General features: G+C 41.5%; 1 protein-coding gene across 1 annotated transcript in view; it reads right to left on the reverse strand.

Moving 5' to 3' along the window:
* The window catches only part of LOC150081119 (uncharacterized), a 154636-nt gene extending 130711 nt beyond the window's left edge, over positions 1-23925 (reverse strand). Inside the window, exon 1 of the mRNA XM_090381219.1 lies at positions 23625-23925. Within this exon, the coding sequence (XP_090237345.1) occupies positions 23625-23757 (133 nt within the window). The 5' untranslated portion in view covers positions 23758-23925. The remainder of the gene's footprint in view (positions 1-23624) is intronic.
* Positions 23926-24420: the final 495 nt, after the last annotated feature.

Genomic DNA, 24420 nt, shown 5'->3' on the forward strand with positions numbered 1-24420 from the left:
ATTGGTTGCGTTGATTGATTGCACTGGTAGAGTTCCCTCCCCCCCGGACAAGGGAGCGTTATAAGCGGCCGTTAAGAAAACAGGGAACGAAGATGATTAATAAAAAGCAACCAGCTTAATATAGCTAAAAATGTAATTAAAGAGCGATGAGAAACTCTGAAATCGATTGCGTACCACAGAAATGGTTAAGAGGACAAAGGCTGATTCTGAGAAATCACCGGCTAACAAAGCAAAGAAACGGAACAAGGAGCGTTACACTTATATAAATAGAAACAAGAAAAGAAGAAATTAGACTGGAGCCTTACTAATGGTTGCAGGAAAGGCAACGGTATCTCATTGAACTACTATTTCCGTTTATAGAGACAGATCGCATCGATCTTTAAAGGTGAAAGCCCTTTCACGGCGAGCAGAAACTGTGCGGGTGAACCTGAGCACTGCAAATCAACGATTTAGAAATTTGAGGGATTGTTTATTTGAGCCTGAAGGCTCAGAGTAATCGATTTCAGGACGAAGCAAATAAGGGCTCTTGAATGCCGCTAAACTAATTAAATTATTCTACTTCATGTGGCAAAGCGTTTTATTAAATATTCTTACTGCAGTGACGCCGATATAAAGTAAAAGCTGAAACTGAAAACAAAAGAATGATTACATTAAAATCGATATGTTATAATGAATTTCGTGCAGAGCATATCCCCATACTCTTCACTAAAATGTGAAGTATTTTTGAAATTATCATTGATTCTCCTTTTTCTGCTCACCTTTAGGGAATAGGGATATAACCCCTACGCCCTTGTTTAAAAATCGGAAAGTGAATGAATTATTAATTTCAACTCGGAAATAATCGCGTCGTCAATGTTTGCCTCTCATTTCAACCCTCAAGGTTGCGCATATTCGCCACTCTGTTTTCATATTTGCGTCACCAAAACCCGCTACACTTCTCCACAATCGATAGAAATTGCTCTTTCCTCCCCACTAAATGCCATGCAGACTATGGAGAGAGTCGCAGCTATCACATGCCTACTGAAAGTTTCCTTGACGAGTACAATGTCATTATGTGATTCTGATGACATTATCGATTGTGAAGCGACTATTTAACTGGTTATTAAACACGCTCACTCAACCGTAAACAAAATCCTATAAAGACGTCACAATTCCAACCGAGCAACACGTGACTAAGACGTCAATAACACTGGCCAGCAAAAAGAAAAAAAAAATCAATTTACATACAGCATTTATATACCAGATTTATTTACATATATTAATATACTCTCTGCGCAATTCTTAGCTCATGCACGTGTGCGTGTGTTTTCTTGTCAGGGTGGCTCCCAGGCAAAAGCCCATGTAGTTTCTACCAAGGCAACCATGGTAGAAACTACATAGCTGGCCTGAGGATTATTTAGAATGAAAGTGTGAGCTGGGCCCTGTTTATTATCACTGTATGGGCATATAGCACGAATACAGCACACACACAGGAAGTAGTGCAATACCAGTGGGTGCCCGCAATCCCGATCTCAGGTCGCCCAAACCTGAGAGCAAAATAAAAACAAAAAAGTGGTAAATAAACTGAGGTCAGACATGACAACAAAATTCAAGTCTAGCCTGCCAGAATACAGTTGACAGAAGATCACCAAGAATGAAGGAAACAAAGGTTCCAGGTTCAGGATAAAGATCAAAATTTAGTGATCACAATCAATATCAAAGTTCATCTAAACCAAGCCCAGCACAATGAGCTAGGTTCAGTGCATAGGAGATCGTAATATAGTTCGTCTTTTGAAAACTGCAATTGAAAACTCCTGGAACATGTTGAACTTATCAATGTCCTCAAGAAGGACAGACACATATTCATCTCTTCTTGTTTCAGCCAAACCGATGATACTCCAATTCACATTTTCTAATTCCTTTTCCAGCTCTAATATCCTGTCTTCATCGATGAGCGATCTTACGTCGTAACAGGCCAAGTTGAGTTTCCGTGCATGGCAGCCTGGTCGTACCCAAAGGTTCTTAGCACCATCTGCTTCCACTCTGATCCTTTCGCTGCCGTAAGAGGAGGGAGGGGAGTGAAAGCCGCTGGGGACTGAGGGCCAGAACAAATATTGCTTAGCAAAAATAATGTCTACTTTTGGAGTTATCCTCGTAGCTTTTGGCCGTTTACTTCATAATTTTCGGCCGGGGTTTTTCATCATCATTTGAAAGTCCTGAATTTTATTCAGCATATAACCACTCAAAATTGCAAATAAACCTAATAAAGTCTAATTGTGAACGAGTGATTAAAGTTCTTTGAAAAGGTAACAATCGTTCAAAGAACTTGAAATTCTGGCTTTATCATAATCATAAATAAGTCAGCTACTATAATGTGTGAAACCGTTTATAGTCAACTTTTGTCAACATTTCATTTTTATTATTCCACAACAAAAATTGATGACGAGTATGAATCTTGTGAACGTTTCCAAGGAAAATTACAGAGTAATTGTTACAACGGAACATACATCAAAAATGGAACATACATCAAAATTCCCCCAAAATTGTAGAATCTTGTACAATGCCTCTCACTGGACAAAGATGTGTAAACATGATTATATAACAAAAAAGGTAAGAATATTACAATCAGTTCTCTAAGGTCTAATGTTGTTTTGGGGGTGGTGGACTACATTGATAGCGTCACTCAGATTGCAACCTTTGTGGTCTTATGAAGAACTTGAAATACCCATTTTAAATTTGTTTTAATTAGTTCAAAACTATTCAGGCTTGACAAAATTTGAACCAAATCTTAAATGAACTCGTCCCCCACAAAAGAGTGAAAGTGGCGATTTTTTTTGTTTGTGCGCCAAAGCAACTAAATCTAATATGGTTTCAATATATTTTGCTCGCAAACTGAATATATTCTGTGTTCAGGTTTTTTTTTTTTTTCTCCCCGTCTGATATAAAATCAGAATTTCCCGTACAAAAACGTGTTACCGGCTCTGAGTTGGATTAATTTGGCCAAACTGCGAATTAAAAAAAATAATAAAAAATTGTCCCGTATTGACAAACTTTGAACCAAATCTTAATTTCGTGACTGTATGAGTTTCATGTGATGGTTGCATGGTTTTTCGACGAGCAAACATCGACCACAGTACGCAATTTACAGACACTTACAGATACTAAGTCGCTGGTGCTCCTAAAACCCACCAACAACAATGACAATGACCCATCAAAAATACTAAAACCCTAACGACGTTTCAAAACAAGTGAAGACGAAAGTTTATGTGTCGTTAGGGTGGATTAATTCTCACCGCAAACTCGCTCTCTTCTCTCTTTCAATCCTCTCTTCTTCATGCTCATTTCATTTATTTATTTTTTTTTTATTACTTGATCTCCGGAACAGAAACCTCATTCCTCAGGAAGCTCCTACCACTGTTGAGCGAGAGGCTCATCAGTTCTGTCTCTGGCCCCGCAGGGCCAGAGACAGAACATAACTGTCACAAACTTTTACTGAGTACCATGATTGATATGACCTAAATGATTGATGGAATTCATTCTTCACAAAGTCGGATGGATGTCATTTTCGTATGGACATGTCCATTTACGGATGCGCGTGCCATGTCCATTTACGTGCTATGTCCTTATACCACGTATATTTACGTATGAGCGTAGGTAAATGATTTACACTAATGGGCATGCATAACCGCGAAGACTACACTTTCGTTGTAAATGGACATAATAACACGTAATGATTTACGGTTATGCGCATATATAACCACGAGCATGCGCACTACACTTTCGTCGTAAATGCACATGCGCATGCACATACCTAAATGGACTCGAAATTGAGCATCACCCCTTCTTGGTCTAATCTTTTAGCGTCTCACCCCATTAATCACGCGGTCCAAACTTTCCCCCCCCCGGTGGGGTGCCTGCCTATTTATTTATTTATTAAATCTGTTTGTTGCTAAATATTTACTCTGGCATGACCTGCCAGAGTAAATATCTAAATACTGGTGTACTTGGTCTGCCTCCACGAGGCATATTGTGGACTACTTTTGGCCCCAGCAGGGGGTCTAGCAGCTAAATGGCCAGAAGAACGATACCAAAGGACAGAAGACACTAGACTTACAAAATCCATACACTTTTAAATCTCTGGCCTTTGCGTCATGCGTCGTAAATGGACATACCTAAAAACGTCGTAAATAAATTAAATTATCTGTTTATACTCCGGGACAAACGATCAGAGGAGTTCACAAGATAGACAGAATACAGCACCGTATTCAGCAGTCACAGCCACTGCTAAACCCCGCCCGCTCGCTCGCTCGCTCGCGCGCCTGAACACTACGTCGGCTTATGGACTACCAAATGGACATGGTTTCCGACATGCTAAATGGAAATGCGTCCGTTCGTGGAACTCCACTTCTTCTATACTCTCTTTTTTTGACATGCATAATTGGATATGCACACGCATACCAAAATATCAAAATGGACACGCACGCGCATACCGAAAAATATGCGCACATACCAAAATAGACATGCGCACGCGCATATCAAAATGGTTTGGAGACGCACATACGAAAATGGACATGCGCACGCGCATACCGAAATAGACATGCGCACGCGCATACGAAAATGGACATGCGCACGCATTCGCTTCGTATTTTTATTCAAATTTTCTGCTCATCGGGCTCAAACTACCCCCAGCTGGGGATGCACTTGTTTGCACAAAACGTGACGAGCATCTCAAATAAGCGGACCTGGATTTCATTTGCTGAATCGAAACCTGGTTGGGAAACGGAAAACAGTTAGATCAGCTAACTGCGGCAGCAAACTACAAATGTGTGGGAACCGGAATGTTCTTCCGGTTCGATAGACGAGGAGGGGGGGAGTTATAATTTGCTTTAAAAATAAATACCTGAACAACCAATTCAAATAATTTTGCGTTACCTTTTCAAAAGAGCACGTGAAAATACACCTGAGCACACAAAGGAGACAAGAAACGAACTCTATGCGTGGCTTGCTGCAAATCTAAAGCCATCAGTCGACACAATAATAGCGGGAGATTTTAATTTGGCTCTTCCGAAATACAGGGAGGCCAAGAAATAGCTGGATGCTACATTAGGTGCATTGAACTTAACGCAGCTTCCAACACCAGTGACAAGGGGAATGCAACAACTTGATCTGTTGTTCCATAGTTCCTTAGACATAAGGCTAATGCAAAACTTCTCAGTCATCTGACTAGTTACAACTGGAATGACCTGCAAGAAAAGCCAGTAGACGAAGCTTTAGAAATGATCACTAAAAAGCTACACCAAACAGCAAAGAGGAAGGAACAGCAAAATATCTGAGAGAACAAAAGAATGGTTCAACCCACAACTGAAAGCAAGTTTCCTCAGGAAGCAAAAACTGTATAGAAAATGGCAAAGAACGGGTCATCCTGCCGATCACATTCGTTATAAGAAAGAAAGAGCACATTTCATCAAAGCAAAACGACAGGCACACTGCAGTGTTGTTCATAATAAACTAAAAAGAGCAAAAAGAATTACTAGCAATAGAAATAGCACAGAGAATATGACCGAATGCAAGGAATGGGCTAATAACTCTTTTGGTAACCTGCATGGACTGAATCAAATTGAGAACACTGATAATAGTAACAAAATTTTGGACCTCCTGAAGGATTTAAACGAGCGAAACTATTCGACAAGAGAGGAACCAACAAGACCTCCATTGAGTGAAATACAAATCACCAAAGAGAGCGTAATGAAAGCAATCAACGATCTGCCCAATAAGGCCACTGTTGGACCAGACAAATTTCCAATGTTCATCCTTAAAATAAGTAGCCCATTTATAATAGATCTATTACTGCACATCTATCAGGAAATCATCAGGTCACAGCTTTCCCGCAAGCTTGGAAAAATTACATTGTAACCCCAATACCAAAGATTAAACACCCAAAATTAGCTAAGGATTACAGACCAATTTCTGTTAGTTGCACCCTACAGAAGGTATTCGAAAAAAGCACTGCTTCCCACCATCAATCAACACTGCTTCAACCATAGACCACCACATTTGCACTGTCATTTCGGGGAGATCAACAATAACAAACTTACTGGAAACCCTTTTTCGCGTGCAGAAAGCACTAAATGAGAAAAAACAAATTGATATTTTTTTGGATATCTCCGCAGCCTACGACAACGTCTCAATTCCAGCGCTCATTGCGATTTTAAGGAATTATTTTAATGTAAGGGGAAAATTGTTCACTATAATAAGCAGCCTGCTAGAAGACAGAAAACTTACTGTTAAGCACCAAAAGCTACAATCTTGCTTTACCATCTCCAGAGGAGTGACATGGGGGGGGGTTTCGGCTACCCTCTTCGCGACCGCTCTGGAGCCGTTTCTTGCACAGTACTACATATGCTGACGATCTAAAATTCTTTATCACTTCCAAAGACCATGGAAAATGGCACAATCCGAGAATTTGAGATCTATCTGGATTGAATCGGGCTCCGTATTAATGCACAGAAGTCTTCCCAAATGATCATAACAAGCAAAATAAAAATGACATCTCGATCTCTGTGAACAGGTCTAGTGTGGAAAAAGTTCCCTCTAACCTGGACTTAAGTGGGACGACAGACTCACCTTTGCTCAACACTTCGCCCATATGAAGACAAAAATATTCGCCGCTTTATGGGCTACTAGACAGGAACTCGTAGGAATTAGGGATCCTCAGCTAGCGACCAAGTACATTTTAATGTGTGTCCTGCCAATTGCAATGTATGCCTCGCAAATCTGGTCTTCAGCTCCAGATTTACATAAGTCCGTCCTTGGGATCGAGTACTGGTTCTTGCGATGGCTTAACAGAGTTGATGGAACCCTTTTACTATCTCAAGGGCCATTCTCTACTCAAACCCTGGATGCAGCGGGGTTGCAGCGGACAATTAACGGGAACATACACACTCTCGCACAAATGCTCACAAGCAGAGTAGATGCTGCAGTCCTGGATGTAGATGCTGCAGTCCAATTCTAGTCAAACCGCGTGCCACTGCTTTTGACGGAGAAGTAAATAAGACGTTGCGGAGAAGTAAATAATCCACTGCGTCAAAGATTCTTCCCATCAAATGCAGCAAAAATATTTAACTCACTACACATAGATGCCGAAAAACTGTGTGAGGATGCAGCATACCGGAAAGAGATCTTTCAGAATTCGTACAGACTTACCGAAATAGGAATTGGCTGCAAAGTACCAAAGAATTGTGAGTAAAAGTGAAACTTTCTGCTTTAAGAACAATAATAATTTGGTAAGCTGTTGACTGGGAAAATATACCTTCTCTATTAGTGAATTGTAAATATATGATTTGTATAATGTATGTACAGAATCATTAATGTGTAAATACTGTATATATTAAACATAAAATTTGTATATAATATTTCGGGAGGAGACTACGTGTTCAGTATATGTAACCCACTGCACGTAGTATCTCGTACCCTGATATGTACTTCTAACACCCTCCTGGCACTTTGCCGTCCCGGGTGGTTTCCTTTACTGGAATAAACAAATAATAATAATAATAAATGAAAATTTTTTTTTTTTTTTTTTTGCTTGAGGTCTCCGTTCCGGAGACATGCCTGAGGAAGCTCCTACCTGTCACAAAGTTTTACTTTAGGTAATGGTACTAGTAAAACTTTTTTTTACTAGTAAAAAATGGTACTCACAAAGTTTTACTTTACCATTACCTAAAATCCATAAACCATTTCGATATACATCATTTTAAATTACGACAAAATCACATTTTGACCTGTTTCACTACAACCACTTATTACACTAGTTTTCTATATAACTAATTAAATTACAGTAGCAATATTTTATTAGTCATTCTCGAGTTGCTTTAGACTTGCTTTAGATAAACCTTATCTTTAGATAAACCTTTATCCTTTCCTTTATCCTAATCACAGGCTAAATGTTTATCTAAATACAGATTCAGATGCAGATGTACATTGTTACAGGCTCCAGGAGAATTCCCATTCAGCGCTGAGTCCTCAGTAAAAACGTAACTTCCGGCTTGGACGTTACATTTTTACTAAAACGTAACGGCCGGAAGTAACGGCCGGAAGTAACGGCTTCCCAAACCGTTACTTCCGGCCAACAACAAAACATGCTCTTTTAGAATCAGAACCAAAGAGGAAAATTCTGCAGGAGTCATTCAAAGTTAGTTACCTCCCAGACTTAAAAAATCACACATACAGATGAAGATACGCCCTGGGCTGCCACAGTCGTCCGTGACCCTAACATCATGATTAAAAAGATCTCCTCCCTATGCACTGTGGGCCAGTACTGCAGATCTGGCCAGGATATCACTCCAACAATAAACTACCTACATACTGTCCTCGCTACCCTTCCCAACAGCAAGCTTTCCTTAGAGCTTCTACTTGGTACAACTTCACCACCTATCGCTCTGTGTGCCACAACGGGCAGGTACTTGAAGATTTCTTGGCCACTTCTCCCTTTCTAGTTCTGAACAAGCCCAATAATTTACTTAGCTGTTCAAGCGCCTTGGAGGAATCCACAATCTCTGTCCATTTCCAGCAAAATTTCTGGGTTGCAGGTCAGTGAGGCCTGAACCACTTCAGATCACAGAGCTATTATATTTCAACTTACAATATCCATCGCTCCACCAGCACACTATAATATCAATCGCTGTGCCATTAACAAGGCACAGCTATTGATATTATAGTGGGGAAATTGCTTTAGGACCACTACTCTTCTACCCTTCTAGCACTGGACCCCGACCAACATCGGAAATTCACAACAGAAACCGTCATTCAGGCGTGCAACCAATCAATTAGAAAGAAAAGATCATTGCCTAATGCCGTCCGATGGTGGTCCTCAGAGCTAGAGCGCCTTTGCTGCATTGTACACCCCAAAAGAAAAGCCTTTCAGAGAACGTCTACTTTTCTACTCGCGATATTCCTCCGCGAGGAATATCGCGAGTCAGAAATGACTACACCTCTATTATGTAGACATGTAGACATGTATAGTATCTTATGTAGGACGGCACCTGAACGAAAGTTCATCTCCGTCTTTGTACACTGTGATGGTTACAGAAAGCACTGTAACAGGCCAGAAATGTGTGTAACGTTATGTTTGTGCAGTGTGTGTGTTGTTTAGTTGTTTCTGGCCGTTTTGTCACCAGGCAGGCGATCACCTGGAAAGCCTGCCCAGTGTCCGTCTACACCACGGGGAGGTAGGCCACAACTGCGCAAGAACCATGGCCAACCTCAACAGTCACGTACTGAATGTCCAAAGAGGGTTTGGAGCCATTCAAAAGAACCCCGCGCCAGCAAGCCGGCAACAGCGCGCGCACACACACACACACACACACACACACACACACACACACACACACACACACACACACACACACACACACACACACCCAGGAGACAGGACAGCAGAAGACGAAGAAATAAGGATGAGAATAGCATAAAGTAAAAAAAAAAAAAAAAATAAAATAAAATAAATAATAATAATTAAAAAAAAAAAAAAAAAAAGAAAATTAAATCTTTGTCCATTTCTTGCCCACATCTGTATGCAGTGCTGCCCAAAGTGGTCCACAAAGAGAAAAGGTGTATTGTCAAACAGAAGTTGTAATGTCATTCAATCATGATCGGCAGGAACAAGTTCTAGATATAATTCTGAATTCTGTTAATCTGGAGTGGTGTCAGAAGTCTCTGGTAGAAGCGGTATCACTAAACCTCTCTTCAGAGGTTTAGTTGAAGAGAGTCTTGATAAAGGATGAGTCAGAGAAGTGCAGCATCTGTTAAAATCTTTGCGTGTTCTTGAAAGCCACAACAATTTTGTATATGACGTCATCAGGACGACGAGGCAGCGCACAGTTGTATTATGATTTATGATGCATTTTCAGTTTCATTTCTTGAATTAACATTGAGGTTGAAAGACTTCCTGCGATTAAAAGCAGCATTGCAGAAGGTTTGAAGGGCCTGGAAATTGTTGACAGATATGATGAGTATCTTCTCACCTCCGGGACACAAGTTTGGTACTGTTGCCTTAAGAGCCGATCTTAGATCCTCGTAAATGGAGCATTCAAAAAGTACGTGAGGAGTGTCTTCCGGTAGCCCACATCGACAGGAGACTGTATTGGAAAGTCTGAATTGATAGAGTTTTGCGTTAAGCGAACCATGCCCAGTTAGTATATATATATAATCTTTATTGTGTACAAAGAATGTATACAATTTACCCTTCACGGCAGGAATGCCAGGGGCTTCACATTGGCTGGTGTACAAAGGCCTTGAGGACGGGGCCCACATCGAGGTTCGGGTTCATCCCCCAGGGCCAATAATATAATACGTTTCAGTTAAATTATTCACAATATTCATAAAAATGTTATACAGTATTTTTGACATTATATACAATATTATACAGATATCCTATTTAAATTTATTATATTGCGACATTACTGTGCAGTTTGCCTGGATGAGAGTAGGTCATCAAGAATCTCCCTCCGGTATTTGCGGTCCTTGACAAATTTGTAGAGGTCGCCTTCGATTGCTTGGACTGTGATAAGCATCTGCTTGGGGAGAAAGCGGTCGCTAAGGGCTAGTCTGTTATGGTTGGCTATAAGTGTTGGAGATGATCTCAGTCCGGGTTGAGGGATCCTCCAGCTGCACAGTTCCCATATGCTTGGCTCCGAGATTATTCCAGTGGTCATTTTGACAGTTAGGGTGAGGCGTCTTTCCATTATAAGGTTTGGCAGTCGTGCAAAGTTCAGTGCGGTTGCCATCGCAGTTGTTCTTTGCTGGGGTGGACGATGATGTTTATGTGTGACCCAACGAAGGAGCCAGTATTCGGAGGAGTACACACGCTTGATATTCGTGGGGGCTGCAGATGCCCATATTTCTGAGGCGTATAACACGACGGAGTATACAGAGGTGTATACGTACCGCCGAGTCACATCCAGATCCTTAACGTGGAGGAGTTGTTGTTTGGTAATCCACCGCATTTTGCAGAATTTTGTTATGAGCTTGTCAATGTGGGGCTTGAAGGTCAGTTTGCAATCGAAAACTACTCCCAAGTCTGTATGTGTATTTACCACTGGAAGGAGAATGCCATTTAGAGAAACTTGGACTTCAGTGGGTTGGTGCTTCAACGAAAAGACAATTTGGGCTGATTTTGCAGGATTAATAAGTAGTCCAAATTGATGGAGATAGGATTCTAAATCGTGTAGCTTTCGATTGATCTTTTCATTAATTTTTGAGATATGTTCCCCCGGGTTAATCTGGGTGTGTAACTTAATATCGTCAGCATAGCAAATTATCTCTTCTCTCTCTTGAACAAACGGAATAATGACTGCAGTAAATAATGCTCCGGAGAGGACTCCGCCTTGGGGAACTCCTGCAGTGATTTTTCTTGAGATTATCTCTTGTTCTGCTGTAAGAACAATGATTCTATCTGATAGTAGGGTTGTTATAAACCACAACAAGTCACCTTTTAGATGGAAGTAATTTTCTAGGAGGTGAACGAGTGAGGGAATGTTGATTGAGTCGAAGGCAGCTTCCAGGTCGACATACGTAACGGCAAGTTCTGCTTTGGCTTCTAGTGCACTGAGAATGGTGCTGGTTATGGAAGTTAAATTGGTGACTGTGGATCTTCCGGGAATGGCATAGTGAATTTGTGGGGGTTTGTGAGGCATGATTTGATTTGTGATGGTTGAAAGTAATGCCTTCTCCATAAGTTTCAAGAGGCTGGAAGAGCGAGAGATTGGCCTGAACTGTTTAATGAGGGATGCAGATTGGCATTTAGGATGTGGTCTCACAGCATATCTGTTCCAGAGAGGGGGGAAGTAGTGCTGCGTTAAGATACGGTTAAAAATTGAGAGTAGTGGATCGATGATAAACGTGCTGAGACACTTGATCATGAATTGTGGCACGAGGTCAGGGCCTGCGGTTGCGGTGGGTGGCAATCCATTTATAGCAGTTATAAGCTGCTTCCTGGTGATGCTAACGGTGGCGAGAATATCCGTAGGGATGTTGTTGACAGGTACGTTGGCTGGATATGTCGGGGCCACCTTGTTCGAGAACCGTGCAATGTGGTCCATCCACAGTTCAAGATCCAGTGTTTTAGGAATTCCTGTATGCCGAGAGTCGTAAAATGGTTTGCCTTTTTGTAGGGTTGCTTTTAGATGCTCTTTGATTGCAGATGATTTCTGGCGGTTGAACACTGCCCTTGCTCTGGAGAAGGCAATCCGATCTTGTACAGCGCCTGACTCTTTCCATTTCTTATGCAGATTTTGTTTTTCTTGGAAGGTTTTGTTCAGTGGAGGCGTCCACCAAGTTCTTGAACGGGGAGTGATGTTGACAGTCCTTGTCGCTCCGTAGTTGGCAATGGTCCGGATCCACCTGGTCATGAGGTCCACAGCCAACTGGAGATCGCAATTGTTGAGAGCTTCCCAAGGGATGGAGGATGCGGCTTCGAGACATCGTGGTGGATCAATGAATTTGGGGGATGTTATTTCTTTTTTCTTTTTTGGGCCTTGAATATTGAAGTTAGGTGCGGCTAACTGCAGGAGTATGGCAATGGGTTCGTGATCGGATTGAAAGAGATCTTGAGGGTTGTCTAAGAGGTCGCATGGTGCTGAGGAGAATACCAAATCTAAGAGATTGGGTCCTCTCGTGGGATGGCAGTTGAGAAGGCTGATACCCATTGACTCCATACTGCTAACGAGTATCCTACTAAGATGTGCGAGAGTAGGTGGAAGATTGAAATCTCCAAAAACAATGTGCTTAGCAGAGGCGTGGAGGTGATTCACTAGCCAATGGATTACATCTTCAATGATATCACTGTTTGGACCTGGTGGAATATATACTGTTGCTATGTCTATCAAGTAGGTGTTAAGCTTGAGGGACACCATGGCAGCTTCAAATGCAAGGGATTGGCTTACCACAGAAGGTACCAATGAAAAGAGGGTGGTATTGTAGAGTATTGCGACTCCCCCTCCTCTACGATCCACTCTAGAGGAGGAGAGCATCTGGTAACCAGCCTGAGGTGCACAGGCAATGGAGTCCTGGCCATTCCCAAGCCAGGTTTCAGCGATGCAGAGGACATCCAGGGTTTTCGAGAGTAGAAGCTGTTCGACAGTGTTTAGCTTGTTACAGATACTTCTTGCATTTTGAAAGACAATTCGAATGGTGGTAGCCTTAGCAATCGGAGTTCGTACAGGTGGCAGGTTTCTTTTTTGGGGCCGCATTGGTCTACTGTGCGTTGTGATATGTACATGGATATTAGAGACAGGTTTGCAGCCTTGGAAATTGACATCATAAACGGCTGGTAGTTGGATTGATTGATATGTGGACATATTGTTTCCTATAGTAGTTTTGTACTCAGTAGATTCATTTGAATTCTTCTGTGTTTCTATGGCTTGGCAGCTTGGTAGTTTTAATTGCTATTGTATTTGTTGATGATTTTGGTGGTTTATTGCAGTTCTTGGTGTCTGGTCTAGGAAGGGTTTGACGAGAGTTCCAGGGGGCCATAGCCTTGGATCCAACACGAAGCTCATCATCTCTGGGTGGCAGGTAAGGATGAAAGATGCGTAAGTTGGGTACCTAGTTCTTCTCTGTCTCACATCAATATTTATACTGTGACGTTCTGCAAACATGGCCTTAATGCTTCCTGGTTTAGTAGTTGGTTCCAGTCTAGAAACAAAGATTTGCCCGCGAGTCTGGACCGCTGTGATATTGTACGAATATGAGTGATTCCCCTTAATGGAGTGTTGTGTGCCACCTGTTTTTCCCTTTTGTCTTCCACGTTCCATATTCTGATGGGTTGAATATATGATCCCGGTTTCTTTTGAGTGAACCTGTTGATCGGAGAAAAGAGACTTGGGCAGGGAGTGCATGCAGTTTGTAAGCCTTGCTGGTGGGATCTTTTGTATTTTATGATCGTCTTTTTGGCTGGTGACTACTTCTGCCAATGTGGGTATTAATGGACTCTTTCCAGTTTGAATTGTCTGCTCTAACATTTTAAGTTTGGTATTATTTAGGGTCGATACTGTAGAGGGGGCCACTTGAGAGGTCTTTGAGCAGCTATCTCCGGTGATCTTAGATGCAGGTTTGGTAGAGTTATCTTCACTGAAATCTGCATCTTTCCTGTTCAGTTGATTAGTGGGTTGTTCTCTTTTGCTATTTTTCAGGTTGGGTTCTGTGGTAGAAGGCTGGTTCACTACAGTGAATTTATTTGCAACTACTTGTGCCTTGAGTTGTTGTATTTCTTCAAGTAGGCTTGAGTTTTGGGCTTTGATTTGCTTAATCTCATTAATAAGCGTATTCAGCTGCGTGTTTATGAGCATTACATAATCATCACTTATCTGCAGGCAGTTTTCCCTGTGCATCAAAGTTGTTACCGTTTGGGTGCACTTTGTGGCCGAGGTAGCTACATCATATATGACTCCTCCAGGGCGTCGTGGAACGGCTGTGTGTTGCAACAGAGACGTGGAGGTAGCGCTGTCGTCTGTGGGGGAATGATTGTCGCCATCGGCGATTTGTATCTGCTGATCGGAAGTTTCCGGTGTGGTGCTTATGCTGGGGTGTGGTAGGATGGCTTTATTTTTCTGTGCGGATGATGTAGTTTCGGTTGATGTGCAGGGTATCTCAGTAGGTTGGGGAGGTGCCCTTGATGCACCGTTGAGGGAGTCACTGTCAGGTATTTCCTTGCAAGAAAGACATGAAAAATTGCGTCTCCGTTGCTTGTTCATCTTTTTTAAATCAATTTTGAGGCATGATCCACAAAACGTAGCGTAGCACGTAACACAAATAATGCATAGGTCAGTGTTTAATTTGCATAATTTACATATGTAGGAGGTAAACATTGAGGGTGAAAACCATTTTCTGGTGGATGATGAGAGTAGTGCAGTTACGTCGGGAACGAAGTTTTTGGTGATATCTCCTTTTTCGGTAGAATTCCATCTATTCTGCCAGGTATTCACTAACAAATTCCAGCATCTGGTTCGCTCAGTTTTGGGATATAAGGCAGTGGAAAAGATCACCCTATGAATGACTCATGACAACCACTGACAATTCTGAACCTTGGATATACCGCCCAGTTGTACCGCCTCACCACCAACATCAAGCTCCTAAGGAGTGAAGTTATCCAATCCACTCCCACGCCTACATCATGGGAGCAATCTATGGGCACTCATTTTGGCACCGATACTGACTCTCTGACAGCGCAACAACAAATTATGGTATTAGGGTCCTCTGTAAATGATTACATCTATCCGTATATTTATTTTGTCTGTAAATTGCGTGTGTGTGTGTGTGTTCTCTGGTCGATTTGTTTGCCTGTTTGCTGGATCTAAAAACCCCAGTTCTGGGGGGGGGGGGGAACTTGCTATCTACGCCTGACACCGACCAACTCAGAAACGGAGTGAAAAAGCCCACTAAAGTTCCTCGCGTCATCAATGGGATTCGAACACGGGCCTTTTCCGTCCAGTTTGGGGAGGACGGTGACGATACCACTGCATTATCCGCGCAGACTCTGACAGCGCAACAGCAAGTAATATGACAGGAAAACAACACCTACTTCAACAATGCCGTGGAACGTCAATTTATTACCGATGAACTGCAGCGCCCTCGCCAAAATGCAGGACAGGAAATGCTCTGGACCAGATGTTACTGAAACTGAAGTCCTTGAAAAGGCTGCCCAAATGTACATCCAGTTCCTATTCGACCTCTTCAACAAGTGCTTGACTCATGGATATTTCCCATAAGAATGAAAAAAACGCCAATGTAAACCTTATCCTAAAAAAATCTGTTTAAACCGCTCCAACAACCACAGTCATATCGACCCCTCTCCCTGCTGTCCAGTTCAGTAAACTCTTCGAACGTCTACTCCAATACGGCTCCAAGCTCACTAAACCGAAACTGGTCTTCAGTCTGACTTCCAGTTTGGATTTTGACCGAGGCGTTGCACAGAAAACCGCACTACAAAGTATCATATGTGCAGTCTCAGCATCAATGTCCAAATATTTCCTGCTAATAGTAATAGATTTCGATGGAGCATTCAACAGGCTCTGGTAGGCAAGTATTCATCACAGACTTAGGCAAGAAAATATTCCCATAAATTTATACAAATGCATCCAAACCTACTTATGAAGTAGAAAAATTACCATCGCTTTAAAGTACCAATGAATCACCAGATCAGTCTACCGTCGCCACCAGATCCTTTTCTGTGGAACATTGTCCTTGGACTGGACCTGGGTCCGGTAGCTATACAAGCCTTTGCCGATGATATTACCGTCTCCATTGAGGCTGACACCAAAGCTTCTCTCGAGGCAAGAGAAAACCAAGCTCTTCAAATCCTACGGGATTGGGCGGCCTTACACAAGCTAAAAGTTTTCCCCAGAGGCACAGACTGTGCCTCTGGGGAAAACACACAGTAAACTAGGAACCATCCAGCATACCACCCTTCTTACTATTACTAGGGCCTGTGCACGGTCAGTGTCCCGGCCTTTAGTATTAGCAATGGCCACATGGTGCAAGGAAGCCTATAGCTTATGCTGCACCAGCCAAAAAAATTAATAAATAAAAATAACAAAAAATAAATAAAAGGAAATAATAATAATAAGAAGAAGAAGAACATTTTAAAAATAATAATAATGAATAAAAAAAAGTGATCTTTGAATTTCCCCAAACTGTGAGTCTCTACCGCTCATGTAGGTAACTTATTCCAGTAATTATAATGGGTAATATAATTCGCTGGCCAAAATAAAACTTCCTGCAATCCAGTATAAACAACTCCCCCCCCCATAACTTGAAATTATTGCCCCTAGTTCTAGAATCATTTATAACGGTGAAAATTTCGTCCTTATTCATTTTGCTTATGTCTCTCAGAGCCTTAAACACCTGAATGAAGTCTCAAGTAATATCCAAGCTCTGCAACCCATATATGAGGGTTGTTGAGGCGTCCATATGAAGAAAGATTTCGAATATCTTTCCTCATATGGACGCTCTTTTGCCGATCTCACCAGGCGAGTTACCCGTCTTTGGACCCTTTCAAAAAGCACAATGTCTTTCTTTAGGTGTGATCTCCATGAGAAAGAAATTCCACATGGGGGGGCAAAATTTTCAAATCAACTAGATGATTGCTATTCGTATTAACATGTCAGGGAAAGTACTGTACTAGGGAAAAGTGCTTCCCTAGTACTTTCTAATACTCTAGACCTCATCATCACCCATGAACAGATGACATAATAGGGCTGACAGAACAGGAAGTGATCAAGTAACGGTGGACGATGAAAAGCCCGGTAACAGTAGTTAAAGACTGGGTAATAAATAATGGGTTATGATTTCAGAAAAGGAAATTAGGTTGCCTTAAGGTGTTACATGGCCTCTATTAACTGGGTAGATATCTGGGGAGCGAATACAATTGAATTATGGTATACCTTTAAAACATTAATCACAGTAGCCTTCAATGCTTATATACCATTAAAAAATAGTCCACGAGGAGGATTCCAAGTTGGATGAATAATGAAGTTGCCAAATTACTTGGGCAGAAAAATACGGCATGGAAAAGTTACACAGCAATAAAAAGGACTGAAGCCTATAACAGCTACAAATTGATCTGTAATAATGCCACTGAAAAGGATTGGCTGGTAAAGGCAGATTATGGGACATCACTCCAAAAAGAGCAAAGGTGGGGTAACGAATTCTTCACATATATAAATGCAAATCCATTTATATAAGAAGAGAAGGGCAAACCAGATCGGACCCTTATATAATGGACGTGGGATTAGATATCCCAGCTGAAGGTGCAGATGAACTCAACAGTTACTTTGCATGGATATTTACAGCGAAGTGTGCATTGAACCATTGAGGCTAATTATGAGAGCATCACTGGACTTGGGAGTGATTCCGCTGGATTGGAAAAGTGCCAATGTATCTCCAATACATAAGGACGAGTGAAGTGGGAAATTACCGACCGGTTAGTCTAACTTCAGTTGTTCATGGAGACACTGATCAAGAGCGGTATTCAGGATCATTTAGATAGAAATGGAATTGTGAAGGATACTCATTATAGTTTTGTAAAGGGAAAATCATGTTTAACTAATCTGGTTAGCTATTTTGACAGTGTCACTCAAGAGCCGGATTTAGGGAATAATTTCGACATTGTTCATTTGGATTTCAGCAAAGCATTTGACTCAGTCCCACATGAGCCATTACTTTATAAGCTGGAACAGGTTGGTTGGAATCACAGGAAAAATTCTTAGATGGATTGCTGAATGGCTTCAGAGCAGAGGGTTTTGATAAATGGTTATTCCTCAAATTGGGTTGATGTAAGAAATGGGGTTCCGCAAGAATCAGTATTAGGACCACTGTTGTTTTTGATTTTCATAAATGACACCGATGAAGGTTCAGAGGGCGTGATGTCTAAATTTGTAGATTATGTAAAGGTTGGTAGAGTAGTTAATGATCACTGTCAAGCAGAGCTTCTTCAGAGTGACTTTAGGTATGGTCGGAAAAATGGCAGCTATGCTTTAATCCAGCACAGTGCTGGATACTGTTCTCCAGGTATTGCACCTGGAGAACAGTAACCCCAAAATAACTTATACGCTTGGTGGAGTTGAACTAAAGCCGGTAGTGGAGGAAAGGGACGTTGGTATTACGATACGGTCAGACATGAAGTTCTCCGAACATTATAGACTGGTTGCAAGGAAGGCCCATGGTGTTCTATTGATGATTTATCGAACAATTGCTAGTAGAGATAAGGACGTCATAATCCCATTATATAAGGCTATTTGTTAGATTCTTTAGACTTAGATCGTTAGACTTTAGGTCCTTGTGGGCGTCCTTCCGCTCGATCTCGAGGTTTTTCGCCATGCCTCCACTACTGAAGGGACATACCAGCAACTATTTTCGGACACTCCATTAATAACCTGAATGAAATCAGACAGGAAAAAAAAATGTCACTCTATTACTTCCGACCTTGCAGGACAGATTGGCTGCAACGGACAAGATCCCTCATCAGACTTTTTTTATTCTTATTAACTAAGAAATTTATTCCAGATATAAATGCTCTATTTCCCAAGTCCCCAAATTGGTTCCCTCCCGGTCTTTATTCCACCTACCTCATTACCGGACACTGATCAATAAACCTAGCATCTATGGAAATCATAGGCAACTCCTACTGTGCATGTGGTGAAATCTAAGACTGGAACCATCTAGTATATAGCTGTCAACATTATGAGGGCCTCCGCAGCATCCTGTTTACACGTATATAGAAGACATCCCTCAAGAAAATGAACACTCATACATCACAGAAGACAACTACTAGTACGAATTTACTAAGTTTGCAAAAGCTGTCTTTACCTTCAGGTGAATCCTACCGTCAATGTAGAACAGGAACACCCCAAACATCTAATATGAGACCATCTTTCCTAACCTAACTGGCCAACCGGACTTAAGATGCCCCCCCCCCTTGGGAATTGCCAGTGGCGACTTACACAAATCTCACTTACTATGTCTTATTCATCTTCTGATATGGGTTCCCCCTTTCGCCTGATGGAGTTTATTGATTAACTGGAGGATGCCTTTGCCTACATGGGCAGCCTGACTACTAACTCCTAGTGATGTGTATGGGCAACTTGTGGTCCCACTAGGGCCTGCGTCCATATTCCAGAAAAAAACAACAGAACCCAGCACAAGAGTATGCATTCAACATAGGACACTTTTCTGGCTATCGCGTGCCTCTAGACTACCCTGGTGGCTAACATGGTGGTGTTGTATGCCAATTTTTTAAATCGTACGTGTTTGTTCTAACAGACTCTGTATATGTCTGTTAGACTTAGGCGTGCTACACTTGCTTTCAGAAGGTGTCAAGGAGTAAGATTGGGTAAGCGTCTTCTAGGATTTCTGAATCAATTAGACTTCTGGCACAGGCAAGTTCTGATGAGCTGTACTGCAATTAGAGACGTTGCATTGCTTTCCTCCACTCTCTATCTGCCTGCGTATCAATTTCAAAGGAAGCGCCGATAATTTCAAATAGTGTAAGGGCCAGACGATTCATTTTGAAGGTTGTTAAGTGCTGTTGATGGAAAGATACATGACATTACAAGAACAGCCCCCCCCCCCACTCCTACCTTCTCTAATACAGCGGTTTCATTGCAAACGCAGAACAGAAAATGAACGTATGTCCGGATATCATTAATAAAAAAGCGAGATAGATGCGCAGAAATTTATTTCAGCCATAAAAAAAAAAACAAATTCCTTTGCCCATCCGTTCTAAATAATTTATTCAATCCCCCATCAATTTTTCTCAAAATCACCCACTTCCAGGACACCAGGTGGAAATTTATTCCAACAATCGATTACGTTCTGGCTGAAGGAAATTTTCCGCGCAACTCTACTGCAACCACTCTTTTTATTTTTCGGAATTAAATTTAAATTTTTATTTCGGCAGGTCTCGAACACGGGATTTTACATTACTGATGGAGCACTCCTGCTAACCCAGGTTAACAAAATTGTGTCAGTAATCGATGTAAGGACTGGTAAAGCCCAAGTTTTCTATTTTTTCTCCCCCAACCATTTTTGGAAACGTAATGTCCACGGAGTTGTAATATTTTTATAAGCAATTATTATTATTATCATCGAGAGAAGCAAATCGATTGTATTAGCGAAACCTTTTCAGACGTTTCTGAAGAGAGAGATCTCTGAGAAATATTTATTATGACAAAATTTGTTTACGAAGAGAAGTACAAATATGCTCGAAGTTTGAAGAAACAGCAAAAAGAAGTAGCAGAACAAATCGAAATGATACAACGAAGACCGAACAACTACAACTTTTGAGGAAGAACAAAAAAGATTTCATCCTTGGGTTTCAAAAAATGGATTTCATCCATTTGCTTCTCACAGTTATTGCAAACTGGATGGTTGCGGATCTTTACAGAGAAGAGCTCGTACCACAGGTACGCAAATGGATTGAGACAGATCCCAATATGATATGGAGACCACTAAAGTAGGCTGAATGCACTTTCACGTTCTCCATAATTCTGGCCATCATCATTCTTCGCAGGTGGATTCACTGCAGTCATGAAGAGATGCTCCTGGTCTAAAATAATATTCCAGATCACCTCTAGCATCAACTAAAACCCATTCCCAGTACCATTACACAGTTATTACCGACCTGCATCGTTGAACACCTGGCAGGATGGGTTTATGGATTCTTTGCTTTCGCAGTATTCTAGTCCTCCCAAAAAGCGTAAAATACCAAGAACCAGGATTTTTCAGACCTGGTAACGTTTTTTCAGTGCTCTACTGTCCATCATTAGTATTTCTCAGCTTACCGTAACCATACCTCACGTGTAGCACGTTGCTTATAATCATCGTCCTTCCCACATCGGGTGGAAAAGGCCGGGGTTCGAACTCCTTCAATGATACGAGAGATTTTTATGGGCTTTTTTCCTCTCTGTGAAAAAACTGGGTTTTTTGTCGGGAAAACTGACCAGAGAACACACGCAATTTAGGGCTATAATCATTGATGGAGGAGGATTTTCTCGGTTAACCCTCATACTACAATTTTTTTGATACCGAGCTTTTCCATTTTATGAAAATGCCGTATGTACCTAATAAAGTGACCACTCAGTGTATACACGCTACCGTCGTAAATATCCTTACAATTTAAGGAAATACCTAATGAAGTCTAAGCCTCGATTTCAGCATTCAATAAATGCTTGTGTGATGCATACCAAAATAATTTGTAGTAATTTTGGTGAACTCTTTAGCAAGCACACGTTTCCCGAAACAGAATAAAAATATATTTAAAATAGAAGATAGTTCTTTCCGTTTACATTTGTCTGCGCTCTACTGCTGAATATAAAGATTACTTAAACGCATTCATAATTTCAACCCCAGTGCGTTTTTATGATTTCAAGCATGCAAAGAACTCATTTCACTCATCAAATCTAAACTCTCAAGTCCACTGTTGATCCCTTTCACTTCCGCCAAAATGTGTTCCGCAAGATTCAACGAGCAAGCGTCCAGGTAAATATGCAAATGTGGTAGAATTCGAGGTAAAAATACACATTATCTGCCTCTTGAGTTCGTTCCCATCGATTACGCGACCATTATTTTTAAACATGGATGGAAAAATGTCCTCTTGAATCAGTTCATGTTGCAGAAGGCTCGAGGATATTGGACACGGTGTTCTGACATTTCCTTCGAATAAGGGTACAACAAAGTATTTGCATCCATCTAGTAGTGCAATTGAAGTTTGACACAGGCGATTCCATTCTGCTGGGGTGCAACTATCCACCTGTCTCGCGTTTGATTATAAAAGGGGCTTACTTTTCTCTCTGTATCTAAGTTACTTCTTTTGCTTCCCAGCAATCCGTACTATTAGAACAGCACTGGCTTTTCTTAATAGGATCAGCATACGTTCAACAGACTTCCAGGGAAAAAAAAAAAAAAAACGTATTGCTTAATATTTACGTTCGATAATCAAATAACGTTTCTCAAGGGTTGGAGTCTTCTTGACTGTACTCAAAAGAGGAATCACGAGTAACCGTGAAATAGAAATTGCGCAGCGGATCATTTCGGAGGCGGTGGGGGCGGGGGGGGGGGTGTACAGGAGGATGGTGAATGACCTACTGAGAAGAAATTTGCCATAAAGGTTCCTACTCTTATTCTGAACAAGTCCAAAAATTTTGAAACATGATCGGGGCTATTGTTCCAAATATATAATGTTTCTGTGATGGGGATGTGGGGCATCAGAATTTAGCTTAAAACCTTTCCAAAAACCGAACAAACATACGCAAAAAATTTGGTGATAACTTCTGGCTATGTTCTTATTCTGGAAATTCAGAAATGTTAAACAAATCCACAGAAATTGTACGTCCGTTCTATTGATTCCCAATTCCTACGTCGCAGGCTTAAAGACTTCTGGTATCATGTCGGACCCTAAACTATGCTTCAATGAGGACATCGAATTCGTGAATAAAGTGGGTTCCCGCCCGTAATGGAGTACAAAACAAAAACTCCCCAAGTTCGTGATGTCCTCCAGCTATCAGAAATTACAAACACGAAGAATCCAAACTGCCGAAGAAATTTGGACTCAATCGAACACTGGGAACCCAATATTCCTTAGAGAAAACGGTTACCACAACGTTTTAGGGAAAAATCTTGGGTCGACAATTTTCCGCTCTTGTGAGGCTTGCTTCGACCGCGCACCGGAAAGCTCAGACCACGTTCACAGTCTGGTGCGGTTACGTCACCGGATCTACAAACGAAAAGAGTGGTTGAGTGGACGCTGTCCGTTACATCCGAGGTCCGTTAAAGCGAAAGTTTATTATAATACGAAAAATGACTCGTAAGAATCGATGTACGTGTACAGTCAGAAATCATCATCGGAACTCAATTGTGGGGTTACCTGCTTGCAGATGAAATGAGAGATGCGACTCCACCTAAACCCAACCATTACTTCATAGTAAATACTGCGTTGTTATTAGTTCTAAATTATTATTAACGAGATATTTTCTGCGCATACCAAAAATGCGTAAACCGCGCTAATCTCAAAATGCAAAATAAAGGTCGCTGCCCAAAAACCTAATTGTAATTAATAACCATCTTTCAATAATTTCAAAATCTGCAATACTCACTGAACTTGTTGTTCGTGGCAGAGAGGAGAGATCTTGAATCGTCTCTCGGCGATGGCAAGGTGTCTGTACCTGGATAGCGCGACCATAGTAACCATGCGGCCAGGAACGGCGTAATCGCCTGTTCAGTAACCATCCTTGCACATCAGACGGGCGGCTATAACCTCTGTCCGACACTTGGACGTATTTGTGAAAAGCACATCACACTGGATATTGGGCTTGGGTTCCCGCAGCTGCAAGGCGGCCCCGCTTCGCTACATGGACGCAGAGAAGCACTCGCACGCTACAAACTGACCACTTCGTCTCTACTTGCCTACCGGGCTACTTCGATCGCGAGCAGGTCGGAGGCATCTGCTTATTGGCGGCGCTGTGTTCGGTAGCGCGGTAATGCAGAGAAATAGGTTGCCACTAGGGTTGCGATTGGTGACGTACTGGGAACCTTCGCTTACTGGAAGCTGCTTTGATCTTGTGCCACCGAGAGCGCAAAAGCTGATTAGAAAACAGGACACAGTCTGTGCATTAGCTGGTGGCATCTTTCTTGGAATTTATCTTTACTGCAATTTCTTTTTAACTCTGAACTTGCAAGAACAGCTGTTTCCCTTATCAACTCTTAAAAAACGTCACGACATTTAGCTGTTTTCGGTTTGGATATATCATGGATTTTAGTTTTGCAATCAAGGAATTTCAAATTTAACTGCTCACAAATATGTATAAGAGGTGGGAGGTCAAAATATATTTGTGTTCACCCAGTACTTGTGATAAAAAGGTGATTTTTTTTTTTTTTGTCTAATACTTTGAG

Source organism: Mastigoproctus giganteus, chromosome 9, assembly GCF_048544385.1.
Source record: "Mastigoproctus giganteus isolate SK-2022 chromosome 9, ASM4854438v1, whole genome shotgun sequence".
Taxonomy (NCBI): domain Eukaryota; kingdom Metazoa; phylum Arthropoda; class Arachnida; order Uropygi; family Thelyphonidae; genus Mastigoproctus; species Mastigoproctus giganteus.